This window comes from Buceros rhinoceros, unplaced genomic scaffold, assembly GCF_000710305.1.
Source record: "Buceros rhinoceros silvestris isolate BGI_N320 unplaced genomic scaffold, ASM71030v1 scaffold10370, whole genome shotgun sequence".
In the NCBI taxonomy this organism is placed as follows: domain Eukaryota; kingdom Metazoa; phylum Chordata; class Aves; order Bucerotiformes; family Bucerotidae; genus Buceros; species Buceros rhinoceros.
In genome coordinates, this window is record NW_010389017.1 from 41,730 (window position 1) to 59,649 (window position 17,920).

At 43.6% G+C, this 17,920-nt stretch overlaps 1 protein-coding gene across 1 annotated transcript in view; it reads left to right on the forward strand.

Annotated features, from left to right (window-relative positions):
- The window catches only part of TEAD4 (TEA domain family member 4), a gene marked incomplete at its 5' end in the record, with an annotated part of 42,362 nt that extends 28,250 nt beyond the window's left edge, over window positions 1-14,112 (forward strand). The window contains 3 exons of the mRNA XM_010132491.1: window positions 9,448-9,588; window positions 11,035-11,187; window positions 13,872-14,112. Coding sequence (XP_010130793.1) covers window positions 9,448-9,588; window positions 11,035-11,187; window positions 13,872-13,985 — 408 coding nt within the window. The remainder of the gene's footprint in view (window positions 1-9,447; window positions 9,589-11,034; window positions 11,188-13,871) is intronic.
- Between the last annotated feature and the right edge of the window lie 3,808 nt (window positions 14,113-17,920).

The following is a 17,920-nucleotide window of genomic DNA, read 5'->3' on the forward strand; positions in this document are numbered from 1 at the left end:
AAGAGAAGAATTCAGAGGAGATTATTTTCTGCATACTCTTATGTGTGCCCTCAGTGTTGAGTAACTTGTCAGTCAGAGGCAACATTTTTCCATCCCTCCTCCCATCCCATTAGCTGCATTTTCTGTATCCAAGTACTGATAATTTACAGATGCATATTTACTGCAGGCACAAGGACAGACAAAAGATAAGAGAGACATATAACGAAATTGGATTATGCTGGTAATATGTTACTGAAATGACTTCTGGTAAGTTGGCAGAAATCAGCTCGACCAAAGCCTGCTCACTCAATTTGGATTTTTGTGAGTTAGCTGAAATTTGCAAAAACGGTGCCATTGTGTTTCAGGGTACAAACCAAATACTTTTGGTGATCGATATTATCACAGGTATTACAAGATTAAAAATAATAGCAGCTTGGGGCATTTGCACGCTAAATGGCTGAGGGAACGCGTAATGGGATTTGGAGCCTTTCACCGTGAGTGTACTACTTATAATTCAACCCCAGGTCAGGAGTGAGACGATGAGAAATGAGCTTTCATATCTCATACTCTTCATACAAACTGGCACTTAACTGGTGCTTTCAGGAGAAGGAAAAGTTAACAGTAGTGCCTTGAGGTGCAACTTCCCAGCTGTCCCAAGCCTCGCCTTTCCAGAATTCAGCTGGAGAATGTTGGCTGGGAGTCTGCTGTTCAAGTGTCTGCTGCTTAGAGCATTAGTAGCTGGTGACTCTTTGAGAGACATAATTTTACTTCCCATAGACGGTGTGCAGCTGAGCTGGGCTTCTCAAGGGATTAGCTTCTGTCAGAGCACAACAAAGCCTGCTTGGAAAGGTTGAGACGAAATGTGAAAGCCCAGCCCTGTTCCTGAGGGAGCGTCTCTCTACGTAAGATCTCCCTGGGGAGCAGGGCTGGGCTTTCACATTTCCACTGATTGAATGGAAGCTTCTAAGGCTTTTAAGTAAGTCATTCGGTCTTGCATTTGTTTCTCAGTGTAGACAGTAGCAGGGATGAAAACACCACTACTGATGCCGTATTCTGCACGAAAAAGGATTTGGGCACTTTTATGACTTGTGCTGTGTTTCACAGGAGCACTTGCAGTAATCCTGTTGTAAGATTTCAGCTAGGATCTCTAAGGCAATATAACCAAAGCAGTTTTAAAAAAACCGTTGCTCCAGAAAATTTGGACTTTTTTTTGAGGAGAACTGCAAACCTTCGTGTTGCAAGACTTTGTATTCAACATGCTTGAAATATTGTGGTAGCGAGGTCTTATACTTAAACAAAGCATGTGAGCCATGTCTGTAATCCACCGTGCTACATGTGTCATGGGACTTGCTGAGTCTGAAGTGTTGCAATAGATGTGTGTAGTGCAACCCCGCCATCAAGAAACGCTCCTCAAAGATAAGGCAATGTGATTTAAAAAAAAAAAAGGTTAACAGAAGAAAAACTAGATTTCAGCTGAGATTTTTATACCTCTCTGCATTTTTATACCTCCGTAACAGTATATGCTAGGGTGCTTTTTCATGTTGCTTCCTGATTCCTCTGGACCGTTACACAAATATATCGTTGATGTCCAAGGATGTGTTGGATAAAGCACTTACTCTACTGTTGAATTTATAGCATCATTTTAGGATAAAATTATTATCCAAAACCAAATTACCAGTAAGATTAAAACTGGTGAGTAGAGTTAAATACCTGAAGGGCTGTTTTGAGACATGAAGATATGATCGGTTTTTCAAGGTTTTGAATTGAAGTGGTGGTTGCAGGTAACAAAGATGTAAAAAATCAAGGCATTTAATAAGCTGCTTTTTTATATACGTAGTTCTAGCCTTGAAGAACCTGAGGCGGGAACCTGCCGTTAATGCACTGAGCACTGAATATAGCAGACGATCTGTTGTGCACCAGAAGCCTAACGCTAAACACCAGGGTTGGGGTTTCTTGACATCGCTGGTAACACTTAGGATGTAGCGTGACTGAGAAAGAGACGGTCACGTTTGTTCAGTTGTGCTTTAAATTATTTATACAATAGCTGAGAGTTAAAGGTTGATTCGTTTGAAACATAAGCAGCGTTTGCAGTTCTTCCTTGATTTTGGCATTTGGTACAATGAACTAACTCCTGGACTTGGACTGGCAGGTCGTGTATGACATCTGTGTGACATTTCTCGGTGCTCCCAGTGCATTCTAGCACATGACAATGAATGTGAGACTTTAGCCTCCCAACACATGGGCAGTGGCAGCTCTGCTCTTTTCCAGTGTAATATTATCTCCACCACCTGTTACTTGGTTCTCTCCATGAACTCCTGCTCTACGCATCGTTATTAATAGTTTGGGGAAAAGGCGTTTTCAGGGCTTTGCACATTAGGAGAATGATGCACTTGAATCTTGAAAGTTTTCAGAATTCGTGAAGGTCTGCATGGAAGATAGAAGGCAAATGACAAAGCAGGAATTCGGGACAGGCAGTGCTCTGTCCAGAGCAGCCATCTGCAGAGGGTGGGTCAGGGGAATTTCTTGGGAGACCCTTCCTGCCAGTGATGAATATCTGTAGTAATTTCTTCTCCTGGGTGATAGGCAAGCTGAACCAGTCAAATCACTGAGGGTTTTCTTTCCAGTAATTGAATTCTAGTTTTGTTTAGGGGGCTGAAGGGGTGGGCTGGAGACTGCTGTCCTGCACTTGGCTTCTCTCCTGTTCCAAGCAAATCCAGTCAAAACAGCAGCAGGGCAAACTGACCTTGGCACTCTGCCCTGCCCACTGTATGCTGTCGATCCTTTCCTGGTAGAAACTGCTTGGAGAGTAAGAAGATGGTAACTTGGTCTCCATGTCCATTCTGCCCTTGGCACTCCTTCTGAGGCAGCAAACAGAACAGCAGCTAGAAACACAGATTTTTATGATCTTTGCACATTTTTTTCTGAGAATGGATCTGACAGCCTATTAATTTCACCTGCAGCCACCAGCACCACCTCCCACCAGTTGCTACCTTACGTAAGGGAACTCTGTCATTGGCACTTCTTTCACCAAGCTTATTCCTTACAGTATTCAATAGTCAAGAGATTGTTGGCAACAAAAAGCAGATTGAAAGACTGAATTGCTGAGGGATCTGTCTGCTGGGTGTCAAAATAGGACAATCCTGGGGGGCTGGCTAAGTCTGAGCTACAATACTGTTGGCAAGGCCTTCTGTCATCTTTGGCTGGCTCAGAAACTCTCCCCTTCCCTGTTTCTGGGAGGCTGAAGCTGCAGTGGCACAAGTTTTGGACTGTTCTTGAAGAACTGTTTAGCATAAACCTTTCCATTGACCGCGTGGGACCACCGTGCAATATACTGGCAAGCTGTGGTTTCTTGTGGCATTTAATTGGTCCAATCATTGCTTTTCAAAGCCTCAGATAAGCTGAAGACTGATTCTCTAAGGTCACATTTCCCTCTGTGAAGAGTTTCAGAGAAATTTTGATTCATAGCCTTATCCTAGTGGGAATGAGGCCTTTCTTGGTAATGAATAGTGAAACTCACTCCCACCAAAAATCAGATAAAAATCTTGGCTTAGTATATGGTTACGACAGTGCATGATGCCAGCTCTTCTGTAAGTGTTTCTTGGGGTTGCAGAAGTTGAGTGGTAGACTCAAGCTCATCAGAGCTGCTATCAGCAGAGCTACTAAGAGACTCATACCACCAATATAATAATAATAAAAAAAAGAGTAATACTAACTTGTTGAGGGTTACTGTGCCCTTCCCGGAACAAAACCCTTCTCTTCCATCTAGAAATTTTGTCTTGTAGGTATTTAAAAATTCTGCTTCTCTGGTAAGGAGAAAATCTCAGATGTTTCCCCTAACACAGGCAGATCAGCTCTCTTGCATGCAATATGTTGATGTCTGAGATGTGCTAGATCACAGATACCGCAGTGATTGTAGTTTCAGAATGTTTGGAAGTCATCAGTTGAGCTACAGACCAGTATGTCACCTGTGCTGACCTTACACAGAAAGTTGCATGCATTCTAGACGCATCAGATGGCCGTTATGATATGAGTGTGCACAGCTTTTTGCATCTAGATCTTCTTGGACCGAAAGCAAGAACCCTCACTTTGTCAGAGAGAGTACTGTGGTCCAGCTGGTGGCTCAGAACTCAGATAGAGCTTGTAATATGTCTCATCTATTTTATCATATACCTTTGCCTTGAGGAGACAGAGAACAGCTGTTTGAGTGCTGGACACCTCTCAACCAGCTGAATGCTGCTGCTGCCCCTGTTGCAGTCTCGCCCTGTTCCTAAGCAGTGACTAGTAGGAGCCCGGAGCACAAGGCAACTTGGCCCGTTGGCTATGGAGTTTCCGAAATCCTGACTGTGTCTCCTTTGGCTGCCTAGGCTGGGATAAGGGATGTATTCGCGAGTTATCTCACTTGTTCTTGGACATACTAGTGAATTTGCTAGTGAGGAGCTGAGGTGCAAGTAGAACCTGGAGGTTATACTCTCCAGGTCAGAATCACATTCAGTTAGGTGTTCATCAGGTCCATGCATTCATAGACTATGAAGTGAAGATCAGCCTTCCTACTTGATGAAGTGCTGGGAAGGTAAATTTCCTTTGTCATAGTCACTATTATTCCCTTGCATCTTTGAGGGATGGAAGATATTGGGAAGAGTAAAACAGACCTTCTTCTGCTCACCTTGGGTGCTCACACCAGGATTGGGTATGCTTTGACACAAGTTTTTTTTTTTAGAGAAAGAAACTCTGAAGGTTAGAAGAAGGAAGAGTCCTTACCCAAAGCTGCAATTTGTTTTCTAGTCCTGATGGCCTGGGTGTTGTGAGGAGCTCATAGCTATCTAGGCATGAAGGCCATAGTGGTTTTAGATGTTAAGTGTAGCAGCCCTTTTTGGCCATTAGAGACCCCATGATGTGCAGTACGATTTTGTCCTGGTGCAATCCTTGGAAGTTTTGCTCCTTCCATTAGCAATTTACCTCCGTGTCCAGTTGACACTTAGAAGTTAATTTGACTGTGGCAGATAACAGTGTTCTTCCTCAATTTTCTGCCTTGTCTCCCTTCAGGAGGTGATCATCTCCGCAGCAGGGAAAGCTAAAAGACTGGAGTACCACTCCCGAATGGTTCTATGGTCTCATATTCATGTACATCATTGCCATTTTCAGTTACACGAATAAACCAGGTTGCAAATAATTCAAGAGCAGATAATGCGTGTGCTTGAATAATCTCTGTTGCGGGGGCAGTAACTTCAAGAGAGGGTGGGAACCAGCAGCTGTAAGTAAGTAAATAAGTTGTAACTGCAAAGCCAACAAAAGTACCTGTCTGAGGTGCTGCAGCGCTGTTCTCCTGCAGGTGTGAACTGGAGCCCTCAGCTAGCTGCTACTGTCATTCCCTGGAGTTGCTGAAATTCCATGTATCTGTGGTTATGGGCTGAGATTTTCATAGGTGGCAGAAGGAGGTGGGTGCACAGCTCTCGTTGACTGACCACCCTAAGACACGTCTGACAGTCCTTGCTCATAATACGGGTTGTGCTTTAGAATAAAAAGTGTAGTGTAGATGTCAGGGGATTCTAACGTGACCCCATTGCTTCACTGCCACAGGGCTTTCAGGAACCCGATAGTACATAATGTTAGTGAATGACGACGGCTGTTTAATTCAAACAGTATTACCATAATTTTGTCTACTGCCAAATGTTGATTAATTAGATGTTAACTAGCTGTGAAATTCTCATCTCATCGTTTGATGGGAGGCTTGCCAAATGGAGGAGGCGTTGGACGGTGTCGTCTTAGGGCTAGTGAAGCTTTTCTCATTAAGTGGAACTAGCACCTTTCTGCTTTGCCTCATAATTACTGCACCTATTTTTTAATTTGCCATTAAGAGTTTAGGGGAATGTAACCTTAACTTTACTAGTGAGACCCTGAAAATGTTTGTCTGGTTCTGCAGTGGGAGACTCCGCTATGTTTATGTAGCAGTGGTCCGACCAAGCTTCTGTAGCCTTGACCTTTTGTTCTTTTGACTCGGGGACAATTTATTTAGAAAAGAGGAATTGGGTCCATCACCCCCAAGGGAAATAGCTGAACAATATTGTGAAGGACTCCTAGTCTAGTTCCTCTTTGGAGAAGGGAAGGAATCAATCTTTATTCAGACAGCTGGAGTATGGTTAAATAAACAATACAGTGAGTTGAAATGACATGTAAATGAGTATTACAGTAACACAATAACAACCTAAACCAGATCAGAGTAGCATTGCTGCTCTCTATTACGTGTACATTTGTGATGCAAACATGGCTGCATAACCATAGCGGGGAAAATTTTTATAGCAAGGACTTGAGCATGGCCATAGTAATTCACTTGGTGGCCTGAACTATGACAGAGTTTGTAATGCCTGTGCCTTGTTCCTGTTAATACCTGTGCTACCAGGTTAAAGCTGGGGTTTGCCAACACGTGCCTCTCCAGGGTATACAAACCATCGGAGCGTAACACTGCTTTACACTCATTTTGGTGGTCATGACAATGTAGAAGCATCAGAGGATGCTGTTGAATGTATAGTATGCTGGAGATGACAAATCTAGGAAAACAGAGAGCTGAGTGCACAGCTGGTGTAAACTGGTAGGAATGTATTATGTATGTAGGGCCAAGTGTATTCACAAGGGTTGAAGATCCGTTATTACTTGAGAGGGAGGGATTCTACTTAAAAGGAGGAGTCAGAGAAGGCGGCAAGCTGTTCTGACAAATGGATATTCCTTCATTCATAATCTGTGGTGAAGATGGTACAACTGTTAAGGATTTTTGTAGAAACTGTGTGAAACAACACAGTAATTCTGAACAGCGATTTTTTTTTTTTTTTTTTTTTGGTCATGTATTTAAATACTGCGCTGTTATGCTCACCATTAAGAGCAGAATGAGCGGAGTGAAAACTCCATGTCTGTCTGTAATGCTGCCCATGTTGATACAACCATTGGAGTATCTGTCATCTTGTCTGGATTGAGTGTTTGTCTCCCACTAGACTTATCTGAATGCTACAACTGCTAGTCTAGAAGGTACCCCAGGAGGTGCATTGCCCACTGTAGTTCATGAAAAACCTATCTTAAATCTATCTTTCACTTGCTTCTGAGCTTGTACTTATTTTAAAAAAAAAAAAGAGTAATTGGATTTTATTGGTTTGTTTGCTTGGATCTTCAGTGGCACCATTTATCCAATGCAGATCCTAGTTTTTCTCTGTGTGGAGGTGCGTGTGCACAATGGCACAGTGGCAGCAACGCCCCAGTGTTGTGCTAAGTGAAAAATGGAACCGAATTTTCTGAAATAAATGGGGAGATGGTTTAGCACCACCTCCTTCGCACACCCGAAATGTCAGGTTAACGGCCATGGGAATTGGACTGAATGGAAACACTGCACATTATTACATGGCTGCTTTTCCTGCTAGTGCTTTTGGCGTCACTATTGGCAAAATGAATAATTCTTTTTTGACAATAACTGTGTGCGATAGGAGCTATTGGAGAGTGTTGTGGCACAGAGATGGCCCAGCCAGACTGGCTAGGGACAAAAGGAATGACAACAAAGCGTGGCATCTAGCACATTACTAGTTACTGCTGTAGTTACTCAAACCCAGCATTCACTAGAAGAAGCAGCCCTGTGTTCCCTGTTGCTGCCCACGTTCCCGACACGTTCTTCGTCTGACCACACACAAGAACCAGGTCAGGGAACTGATCTCACTGAGAACTAGCCGAACGATTCCTTGGTGAGTCTTATAACACAGCTACAGCAACATTTGTGTCAGTACAGGAGGAATGGAAAGGCACAGACTTCTCTGGGACAGTGAGACTGCTCTCTCTTGGTGTCAGGAATAGCCTGGTGTTATCAAACTACAACTTTGAAGTGCCGTTTCCCAAGAGGCTCAAGCCAGCCTGAGTATGTAATGCTATAAAAATAGGCGGTCTTGGTGCCCTGAACTTCTGTGTGTGTTCTCACCTCTTCCAACCCCTGCAGCTTTGTGGGGATCTGAGTGAGCTTTCTTGTCTGACTGAAAACTCACCAAAACCACAACAAAATTTGTTTTGGCTGGGATCAGCTCTCTCACCTGGCTTACCACGGAGTTGTTGTACAATTGCTATTGCTGGCATGAAGGCAACAGCAAGCTTGCGTGCCTACGGATGGGGAGAAGGCTGGACTGGTACTTTCTAGATGGACTAAAACCTCTTGTGAAATTGCTACTTAAGAGAAATAAGCTAACAGTATGATCTCATGGCAGAGACAGGTATTTTGTATGGCAAAGAAAAGAGGGATTGGTTATTGAGGTGGTCCAGTTCCAAGGCTTATCTTGAGTGCTGTTCTAGGCTCTTGAATAAAAAAAGCCTTCACTGACATCAGCTATGAAAACCATTCTAGAATGGCATCAAATGCAGTCCTATTCACACTGTACCCACGGTAGCAGGAGTACTCTTTCTTCAGTTTCCCGTTTCCCTCAGTTAGCAGGAAGAATAGAATAGTCTGAGGTACCTGTGGGAACTGATCGTTGCTTTTCTGCTGATGTAAGCTAGCACCTGGGCTCGTAGAGTACAGATAGGTTCTACCTTTTTAGTTTTGAAAGGGAGGAAGTGTAGCTGGGCACTCACACACACCCGGTGTGTTTTCCGAGCTGAAGTGAACCGCCTCTTGGCAAGTGTAGTTCGAATGACCCCTGGTGGAAGCTTCAGACAACTAGCATTTTTAGGAGTTGAGTCCCGACGTGAGGCTTCCTTGTCCAGCCTTAGGCACTCACATTTGAAAACTGTGGCTGCTAATGCAGATGGGTTTTTTTTATTCATGTGGAACTGGGCTGGATCTATCAGCATCCTACGTTCCTTATGCTGAATCCTGTCTACTTGCATTCTTCATATCATAGTACCTGAGCTTAAGGTGTATGTCTGCTCACATATGCCTTCTCTTTGCCGTGTCTTTCCACTTACCTGCATATCCAGGATGGAAAAGCTTTATTACAGTTGCTATACCCTTGGTTTTCCTCCTTAGTGAGGCACCCCATCTAGCCTGTCTGTTGCATTGCTCTGTCTCTGTAGTGCCCTCCTGTCTGCAATCCACATGGTTTGTGAGTACCTCCGTGCTGTCCTGGCACAGTTATGGTAAATATCAGCTAAGGCAAGGGGCTGTGTCATGTATTTTCAATGTTAAAAGGGTGTTCCACCAGATTTCCCCAACCATTTTCTGAAGTGAGAACTGGATTTTAGTGCAGTCTTCACATTTCCCCAGCTTGCTTGATGCACTTTGATTGTCTTAAGGAGCTTTGGATACTCCTGTGCCTTACAAACTTGACTACATAAGGTAATGGTGAAAAAACATCACGACCATCTACCGATAACCATCTATTTTTCTTGCTTTTTTTTTTTTGGCAGGCTGATTTTAACACCAATATTTAAGATGAATCCAGATCTTTTTATAACATCACGACCATCTACCGATAACCATCTATTTTTCTTGCTTTTTTTTTTTGGCAGGCTGATTTGAACACCAATATTGAAGATGAATCCAGATCTTTTTATGGCGTTTCCAGTCAATATGAGAGCCCAGAAAACATGGTCATTACCTGTTCCACCAAAGTGTGTTCCTTTGGAAAGCAGGTGGTGGAGAAAGTGGAGGTAGGGACCAGACACCTAGGTACAAATTTCTCTCTGGCTGCTGTTTCGTCACTTCAAGTATTTGCATTCTGCGTGTATCTCAAGACAAATGTATATCCCATGCTTGTTGTCAGGGAGATGGATGCCACAGTTTATTTTTTCTGAGACACGCAGGTCTAAGATTGCTCCAGCTTGCAACGTGGCCTTATCTCATGACTTCATTAAAGGTCTGGTAGTGTTTGCTATTTTTTCCTTGAATCTCGGTTTGTGACTAAGTAAGCCTCTCAGCTCTGATGATTCTTTGCGTTTTTTGGGGGAGCAAAGAAAAGTTAGGAAACATGGACCCTTATTTTGTAGTCCAGAGAGGTGAAAACGAATAGGCAACACCTCACTTTCATCATTGTTTTTAAACAGTCCATTTATAGACTATAGCCTTAATTAACAGATTGTAATAATTTACAGACTGTAGTCTTACGGTTTTATGAGTCTTACCTTAGTGCTTGTACATTTACAGCTCGAGCAACAGTGGAGCTGCATAATTATGCATATATCTGGCATTAAAAAAATTCTTTCTGATGCCACATTCGACTGCTAAGAGAGCTGCTTCGACCAGCTTCCTGCCGCTCTCTTTCTCGAGGAGCCTTTAGGTACAGGAGGAGCGGCTATACACAGGGTACTCCTGTCAGCAGTCAGTTCAAGTACATCCTCCCCCAAGACCCCATCTCCAGTCATATGATAGACGTGTCTGAAGTCTGATTATATATTTGCATGAGGGGCACAGATAGGTCAAAGAAAGGTGTCATGGTGCGCAGGAAAGGAGATCAAGCTCTTAGGGTGAAAGGAGGTAATGGGAATTTAAGGGTCTGCTGTGAAATAATAGAATCCAGCATCAGCTTCTGTTCAAAGGAAGATGAAATATGTAGCAGCTAAGACATGAATGTGAATTAAAAAATCCCTCTGTGTAACACTGTCAGGCCCAGCAGAGGTACTGTGTTCTCTCTCACAGGTACCAGAAAGCTTTAGTCCTTTCCAGCTGTGAAGCTCCCTGAACATACGATTGCCATTATTGCTAGGAGCCTCCTAGTCTTGTTAAAGCAGTAGTTTTTAACTTTTTCAGCTTATCCACACCTAATATTTTTACATTAGAGATGCAGACCATAGTATAGCTGACAGTTGGTCTGCTCCTCTTAGCTACCTTTCGCTTGGCAGTTTGCTGCTCATAAGCTGGAACCTGGTGTTCTAAAGAAGAAAGAAATCAATCAGAAGAAGAAATTAGAGGGCTCAAGGTAACTGACCTTGGTGCAAAGTACTGTAGAGGAATGGTTAATCAGCTCATTACTGTTAGTAAAATGACTTGAAAATGCCACTGTAATTTTTCTGTTCTGAAGCCCTTCATGTGATTAATGCTACTAATACGACAAACAGCTTTAGCCCCATATGCCCCTTTTTTTGTGTTTGGCATTGCAGACAGAGTATGCACGCTATGAAAACGGACACTACTCCTATCGCATTCACCGTTCCCCTCTCTGCGAATACATGATAAACTTCATTCATAAACTCAAGCACCTTCCCGAGAAGTATATGATGAACAGTGTGCTGGAGAACTTTACTATCTTACAGGTGGGACTTTCAACTGTTTTTGCTGGAGCTTGGAAACGTGTAAGCCCCATGCAGGAGTTCACTGTTGTGAGTCAAAGCAGATTGCCTTTTACAGCTCAGCGTCTAATTGAACTTAGTATCTCTCACATGTTCTGCACCACAAGACCATTTATGGAGCTCTAGAGATAGTAACTCACGCAGAGAAACAGCAAAAGAATGTGAGAGACCTAAGTAAGAGAGAGAAAAAAAGAAAGATAGAGAACTCAAGAGATGGATAAATGAAGGAGAAGGATGCAAAAGTCAGTTTAGGAAAATACTCATTCCACTCTTGGACAAACGTTAAAGGTCCTTTCTATGCCCCCTGGCCCTTTTTGTGAGATACAAAAAAACCAAACAGAAAACCAAAGAGCACTGTGAAGTGGCTATATAAATTTGACACCTGTCACTGACTAGGTAGGGGGGAAAAAAACCAAACAAAAAAGTCGTTTCCTTAGGACCATCCTGAATCTGGGAAGACTATGGAGGCATATAAAGAAAGGGTCTGTTGGGAGCCTGTGACATCTTCATAAATCGCTGCAGCCTCCAGGTAGGGCAGTACTACAAGGCTTCAGCAACTAGATTTGCATTAGTGTCTGTGTTATACCAGGAGCCTTCCCAGGCTCGGATGCAGCCTAAGTTTGTGAAGAGAGCAAAGAGAGCTTAAAAGGTGGATTTTCCTAATGGACTGAGTTCTGTGCTCACCTCTACAAGACGTGTCACAGATCTTCACCCAGAGAACCTGAGGCTGGGTAAGTAGAAGAGATGCTAGCAGCTGTATGAAAGAATGGAAATCAAGTGGTCTTCATTCCGTTCTCTGGAGATCTTTTGGGGACTTCAGGCAACTCATTTCACTGCTCTGTGGCTCAGGTACCTCAGCTATGAAACAGAGGGTTAATAATATAGCAGGGCTTTGGAGGCTTTACTCTTCCCTGTTTGTACTAAGATCTTTAGCATCTGGAATAAAAGAGAAGTATAAATGCTGAGAGTTTTTAGATGGGCAAAAGCATGCAGGGGGCAGGGACAGAGACGCAAGTCCTGTGTTCAGTGACCCACGCTGAGGAACACTGTAACTGCTTTCTGCATGTTTCATTCCTCAGTCAGGCCAGCATTTGCTACAAACCTTATCCACAGAGTTGTCATACATCCTCCGGGGCTTTATGTTTTGACTAATCTTGGGTTCTTTCCTTAGCCCTTGTCACAGAGAGGCATGTCTCAAATGGATGCTGGCAGAGCCTTTTATGTATTGCCTTGCAGTCCTGTTCCCTGAGCAGCAGGCTGAGCATTTTCTAACCCCTGCTCCCCACTGGGGAGCTGAAAAATGGTCAGGCTTAATGCAAGTCCAGCTGCCAGTCCCCGCTACCAGCTTCTGAGGCAAGTCTAGTTATATTCTCTAGATCCTTTCATGAGCTTAGATACCCCTGATCTCACAAGCATGATCTATATTGCTTTGCACACTGCTCTGGATCTAGCCCTCCAAGATTTCAGAGCCCGTTTTTTAGAAAAGGCTCTGGTGCCTTACCACACCTGGATATGTATAACTCACAATGACCTGCAGAACAAAGGAGAAGGGTTAGTTCATTTGCAAACTAATCATGAAGTAAGGAAACAGAATAGACCAAAATCAGGCTGCTAAAATTATTAAGCGAGTTTGAAAACAGCTATTTTCTTTCTGTTTTCACAAGAACAGTTGGGTTTTGGTACAGTTCAAGCCTCCAGCTGGTACGGTTTTCTTCTGCAGTTGAGTTGGTGCTACTGCTGATAAAAATGTATCCCCTCCAGCTGGAGAGAACTGCTTGAAGCTTTAGCTACAGCACAAACTCAGATGATGAGAATGTGCAAAGTTGTGCAGTGACAGAGAGGAAAGCTGAGCTAAGAGCTCTGGGTGCAACATTTCGCTCGACACTGGCATGTAGAGTAGGCAGTGTGTGCTTCTGAAACTAGGACAACACTGTTCCATCACCGTGCTGCCGACATGGACGTACACTGGAGAGAAGCTAAGGTTCCTGAGAGACCACAGAAAAAGAAATGGACAAAAAGGAGCTTCTATAAGAATGCATGAGTGCGGCACAGGCATCCTTCTCCTGACAGCCACAGTGTGTGGAATGGGAGGTATAATGGAGTCAAACCTGTGTCTCCTGTAGAATGAATCATACCCGGTAATCCTCACGGTCTGTGTCTGCCACTGCCGAGCAGGAACAGATAGAAGGAAAGAACTATTCATGGCTGTGATATGTCAACACATAAACGAGCAGGAGTAGACGTGCCACAGCACGTGGCTTCTCTATACCCAGCAAACAGAGCAAAAAGAGATTTTCTGTGCAACGCCTTCTCTCTGCTAAAACCTGCAGCATCAGGGGGTGGGCAGTAGAGGACCTGGTGGACATGCTTCTGCTTGTGGTCACTGCTTGGCGACAACTTTCTTTCCTCCACAGTGGACTCTGCTCACCTTCCTGTCTCTTCAATGCATTGTAGTCCTGATGCCGTGAAAGTGCTTTGCTTGGATGTGTGGGCATGTAGACGGGGGGTTGTGGTGGCCAAGATCTGTATCATTCTTGTACTTCTCTGTTCTTTGCCTATCACTGAATTTTTGCTCTATGTTACATGTGTTGGAATACGTAAAGAGAAACAGCATTTGCCATCTCAGTTTCTTCTCCTTTTCTGTCTAGGTTGTGACAAACAGGGACACACAGGAGACCTTGCTGTGCATAGCGTACGTTTTTGAGGTGTCAACTAGTGACCACGGTGCCCAGCATCACATCTACCGGCTGGTGAAGGACTAGAGACTCTCTGCCCTGAGTTGTCCTTGGGATGCATGATTAAGAAAAAAGCCTGTGCTTTAACAATCCCTGCCCCCTCATACCAAACTGAAAAAATAAACTGCAGATATTATGTATTTTCAGAAAAGCACCTCTGAGCTGTTTTGTGATTGACAGGGTCAAATACGTTTGTATCTCCAGGTTTATGCAAATGGGAAAAAGACTTGAAGTCGAAGGAACAGGCAAATAATTGCTTGAGAGTTTCACCACAAACTGCATCCTCTGGAAGGTATTTCCTAGAGAGCACGCACAGGGTATGACAATACACGTAAAAGGAGTGGTATGCAGCTGAGCATACAGGTAGGGCCATGGCAGCAGCCTCTGCAAGTTTGACCACACACGAACGTTAAAAATGTTCATGCTACATCTGGTCTGAGTGTTTGCACTTGTATACGTTTGTAGGTCAACACACGCACAGACGTGCTCACCATACATTTGTACAGAGACGGCACATGATCCTACATATCTGCCTGTCCTGCTGTTCACCTTAGCAGTACGCAGTCGTAGGCTTCTTCAACCTTCTTTCTCTTGGAGGCGGGATACTGTTTTCCTCTCTTCTGTGCAAGACAGTAAGAGACCAACCTTTCTTTTGCCTTTTAAATGATGTTATGCTTAGAAAACCGGGTATGTTAAATCACGTTGTCTTGCCCAGCAGATTTCCTCCCTGTATCAGGTGCTGACTTGACTGACTATTCTTGCTGCTTTTGCTTCTGTTCTCCCTGCACAGTTAGCACTGCTGATGGAGCTAGACTCTGCGCTTTTCCTGCACTCCAGCAATATAACAGGAGTCAAATTGTTCCACCTGTTAGCTGCAGACAGTGAGGCGCACAAGTATTGCAAAGAATGCAGTGGCAGGAAAAGGATGAGAGCCAATAGTGAAAAGAGGTTTCCGTGTTTCCAAGGCAATCAGACACAGTCTCTGCTTTACTTGCAAGCTGAGGTTGTTTACTCAAGAGCCACTGAGAGGCCATAATGCTGCTGATGTGGGGGAAGATCCAGCCATTCATATTACTCTGAGGGAAGAGGTGAGTTGCATGATGCTCCCTGGCAGTCACTGGACAGGCAATTTAATGGGTGGCCAGGCACAGTCCCATGGTACAGATTGGGATATATGGTGTTATGTCTCCTCTGTCCACAATGCATCACAACATCCTAGGAAACAACTCTCACACTTACTTCAGATGTTTGCATCCGTGCTTTTTTGGCACAGAGAAAAGAACCTGAGCAGTCTCAGATACCGTCAGAAATCAAGGATTTAGTAGAATGCCAAAAGGTAAGGGCTTCAGCTGCACACATAAAATCTGACTTCTTTCAAAAACTCATGAGCTTGTTGGTAGTCCTACAGCTTCCAGTCTGCTGGTTAAAGGGCTCTCTAGATTCCATGGAGATACTGTACAATTCTTCCCACAGTATATGTAGAGGCCTGCATAGCTCCTCCAGCTTCCCAACCATCTTCCTGTCTTTTAAATAGTTTCATTTCTGTATTTGAAGTTTTAAAGTTGTACACACTTACAAGATACCCCAGGAGTCTTCTTACAGATTGATGATTTTGTCTCCTGCACACTTAAATCTCAACTCCCTTCAAAGTTTAAATCTTTCACTCCTAGAGAATGTTCCTCCCAGGTTTTATGGAATCAGATTAATCCTTTGAGTACTTGGAAGTATAAGCCTGCACTGGGCTTTTCCACGTGTATTGTTGAATATTCCCCATCCTGTCACAGAAATTCATGAAAAATGCTCAGCCGGTCACCTTGCAGCATATCATCGGCATCACTTCTACCTGGTATATTACACTGGGGCAGGGAGGGGAGGAGGAGGTAAGAAAGGAGGGGAGATTCCCTTATTGGAACACATTATTTTAGAACCTAATCTGGTACTATAGTCAATTATCTCCTTCAAACTCTTCATTATGCTCAGAGAAAGCACTGGCATCCTGGCATCTTTCACATCAACTTGCAGCTCTTTCACTTCCCAGGGGTTCTCAGGCTCCTTTTCCCCAACGTGGTGCTTTGGGCAAATGGCTGCTTATAGATGCTCGTTTCAACAATCTTAATTTTTTACTAGCTCTTCTTGACTGTGTTTACGAGTTTCCAACTGTGTTTCACTACCAGTGCTTTCTCTTACCCAGCTTTAAACAAATTCTGGTAAACACCGAACTTAGCTAGATAACGGTAGCTCCCTTGGAGTACTTAAAGAGGGGTTTTTGTTTTTTATTTTTTAAGACAGTATTGAGAGCAATTGTTCTTTGCTAGCTTGTAAGTGTAGAGAAACGGAGTTTTCCTCAATGACTTAAATCTTTAGTATTCCTCTGGCTTGTTACTGCCTGCTAGTATGGAGTTTCTTTCTCTGAACTGTTCTCCAAAGCCTGTGTAAAACTTACGCAAGCCTAATACTGCCTCTAAGTTTGCAATACTTAGTTTATGCCCTTAGGATTCAATACGGTCATTCTGTGTTCCAGCTGCGTGAGTTGATTCCTCACAAGGAATTAATATTCAAGAAATGGTAAAGAATAAAATATTAAAATTTAACTTAGAAATCAAGTGAATTAGACAAGTTTATTATAGGAAGACTTTGATATGGGACCCCCTAAAAATTTTTGTCTGAAGCATGAGTTCACATTGGTGTGGCTGTGAGCAATTAGATTAAAAGCAAACAAATAAAAAGCCATTTAACAAAGATGATAGATGACTCTGTTAACTGAGGGGAGGAAGATGTCTACTGAAAAAGATGAGTATAGGCTCATTCTCTTTTAACATCAGCAGTTTGGAGAAGAGAGAAAGCAGGGTAAATTAGTCTGGAGAGATGACAGAGGTTTTTTGCAAACTCAGTATGTACAGACAACTTGAGTGACTTGAACGCTGTTGAAACACTAGGCTTGAACTGGGAGAATAAATACTAAGGAAGATTGGAAATATAATTTAAAATATCCTTTAAAAAGCAAGAGAAAGATAGCAAATGAAAGGTAAATTATCAGAAAGGTAATCAGTGCCTGAGAGGAACATAGTCAGAACACGATCCAAAGTTGGACAGCGTGTTGGAACCACTTTTCAAAGGACAGATGCAAAACTTCAGTGACAGAGATGAACGTCAGTCAGATAAAAGTCTCACGGTGCTACCCACTCACTGAAATGGAGACATACACTGAAGGATGAAGATTTCACTATCTGTGGAAGAGGTGATGCCAGGCCCCACAAACGCTATTGTATTTAGCCGAGCACATGAGGAATTCTGAGGATTTCCATTTCAACAGGAATTTCAAACATGAGACCAAAATACAGACTACTTGCAAAGTCCTACTGAATGTGCTTCGTATACAGGTACAATTTTATACTAGACTAGAGTAGGCTAGTTCAGTTGGAAGGGACCTATAGCGATTGTCTAGACTAACTGCCTGACAGCTTCAGGGCTGACCAAAAGTTAAAACATGTTATTAGGGGCGTTGTCCAAATGCCTCTTAAACGCTGACAGGCACAGGGCATCGACCACCTCTCTAGATGCCTGTTCCAGTGTCTGACCAGCCTCTCTGTAAAGAAATGTTTCCTAATGTCCAGTCTGAACCTCCCCTGATGCAGCTTTGAACCATTCTCATGCATCCCATCACTGATCCCTGGGAGAAGAGATGAGCGCCTCCCTCTACACTTGCCCTCCTCAGGAAGCTGTAGAGAGCAAGGAGGTCCCTGCCCCCACCCTCCTTTTCTCCAAACTACAGAAACCCAGAGCCCTCAGATGCTCCTCACAGAACATGCCTTCCAGACCCTTCCACCAGCTCTGCTGTCCTCCTCTGGACACATTCAAGGACCTTCACATTCTCCTTAGATTGGGGGGCCCAGAACTGCACCCAGCACTCAAGGTGAGGCTGCACCACAGCGGGATGATCACCTCCTTTGACCGGCTTGTCA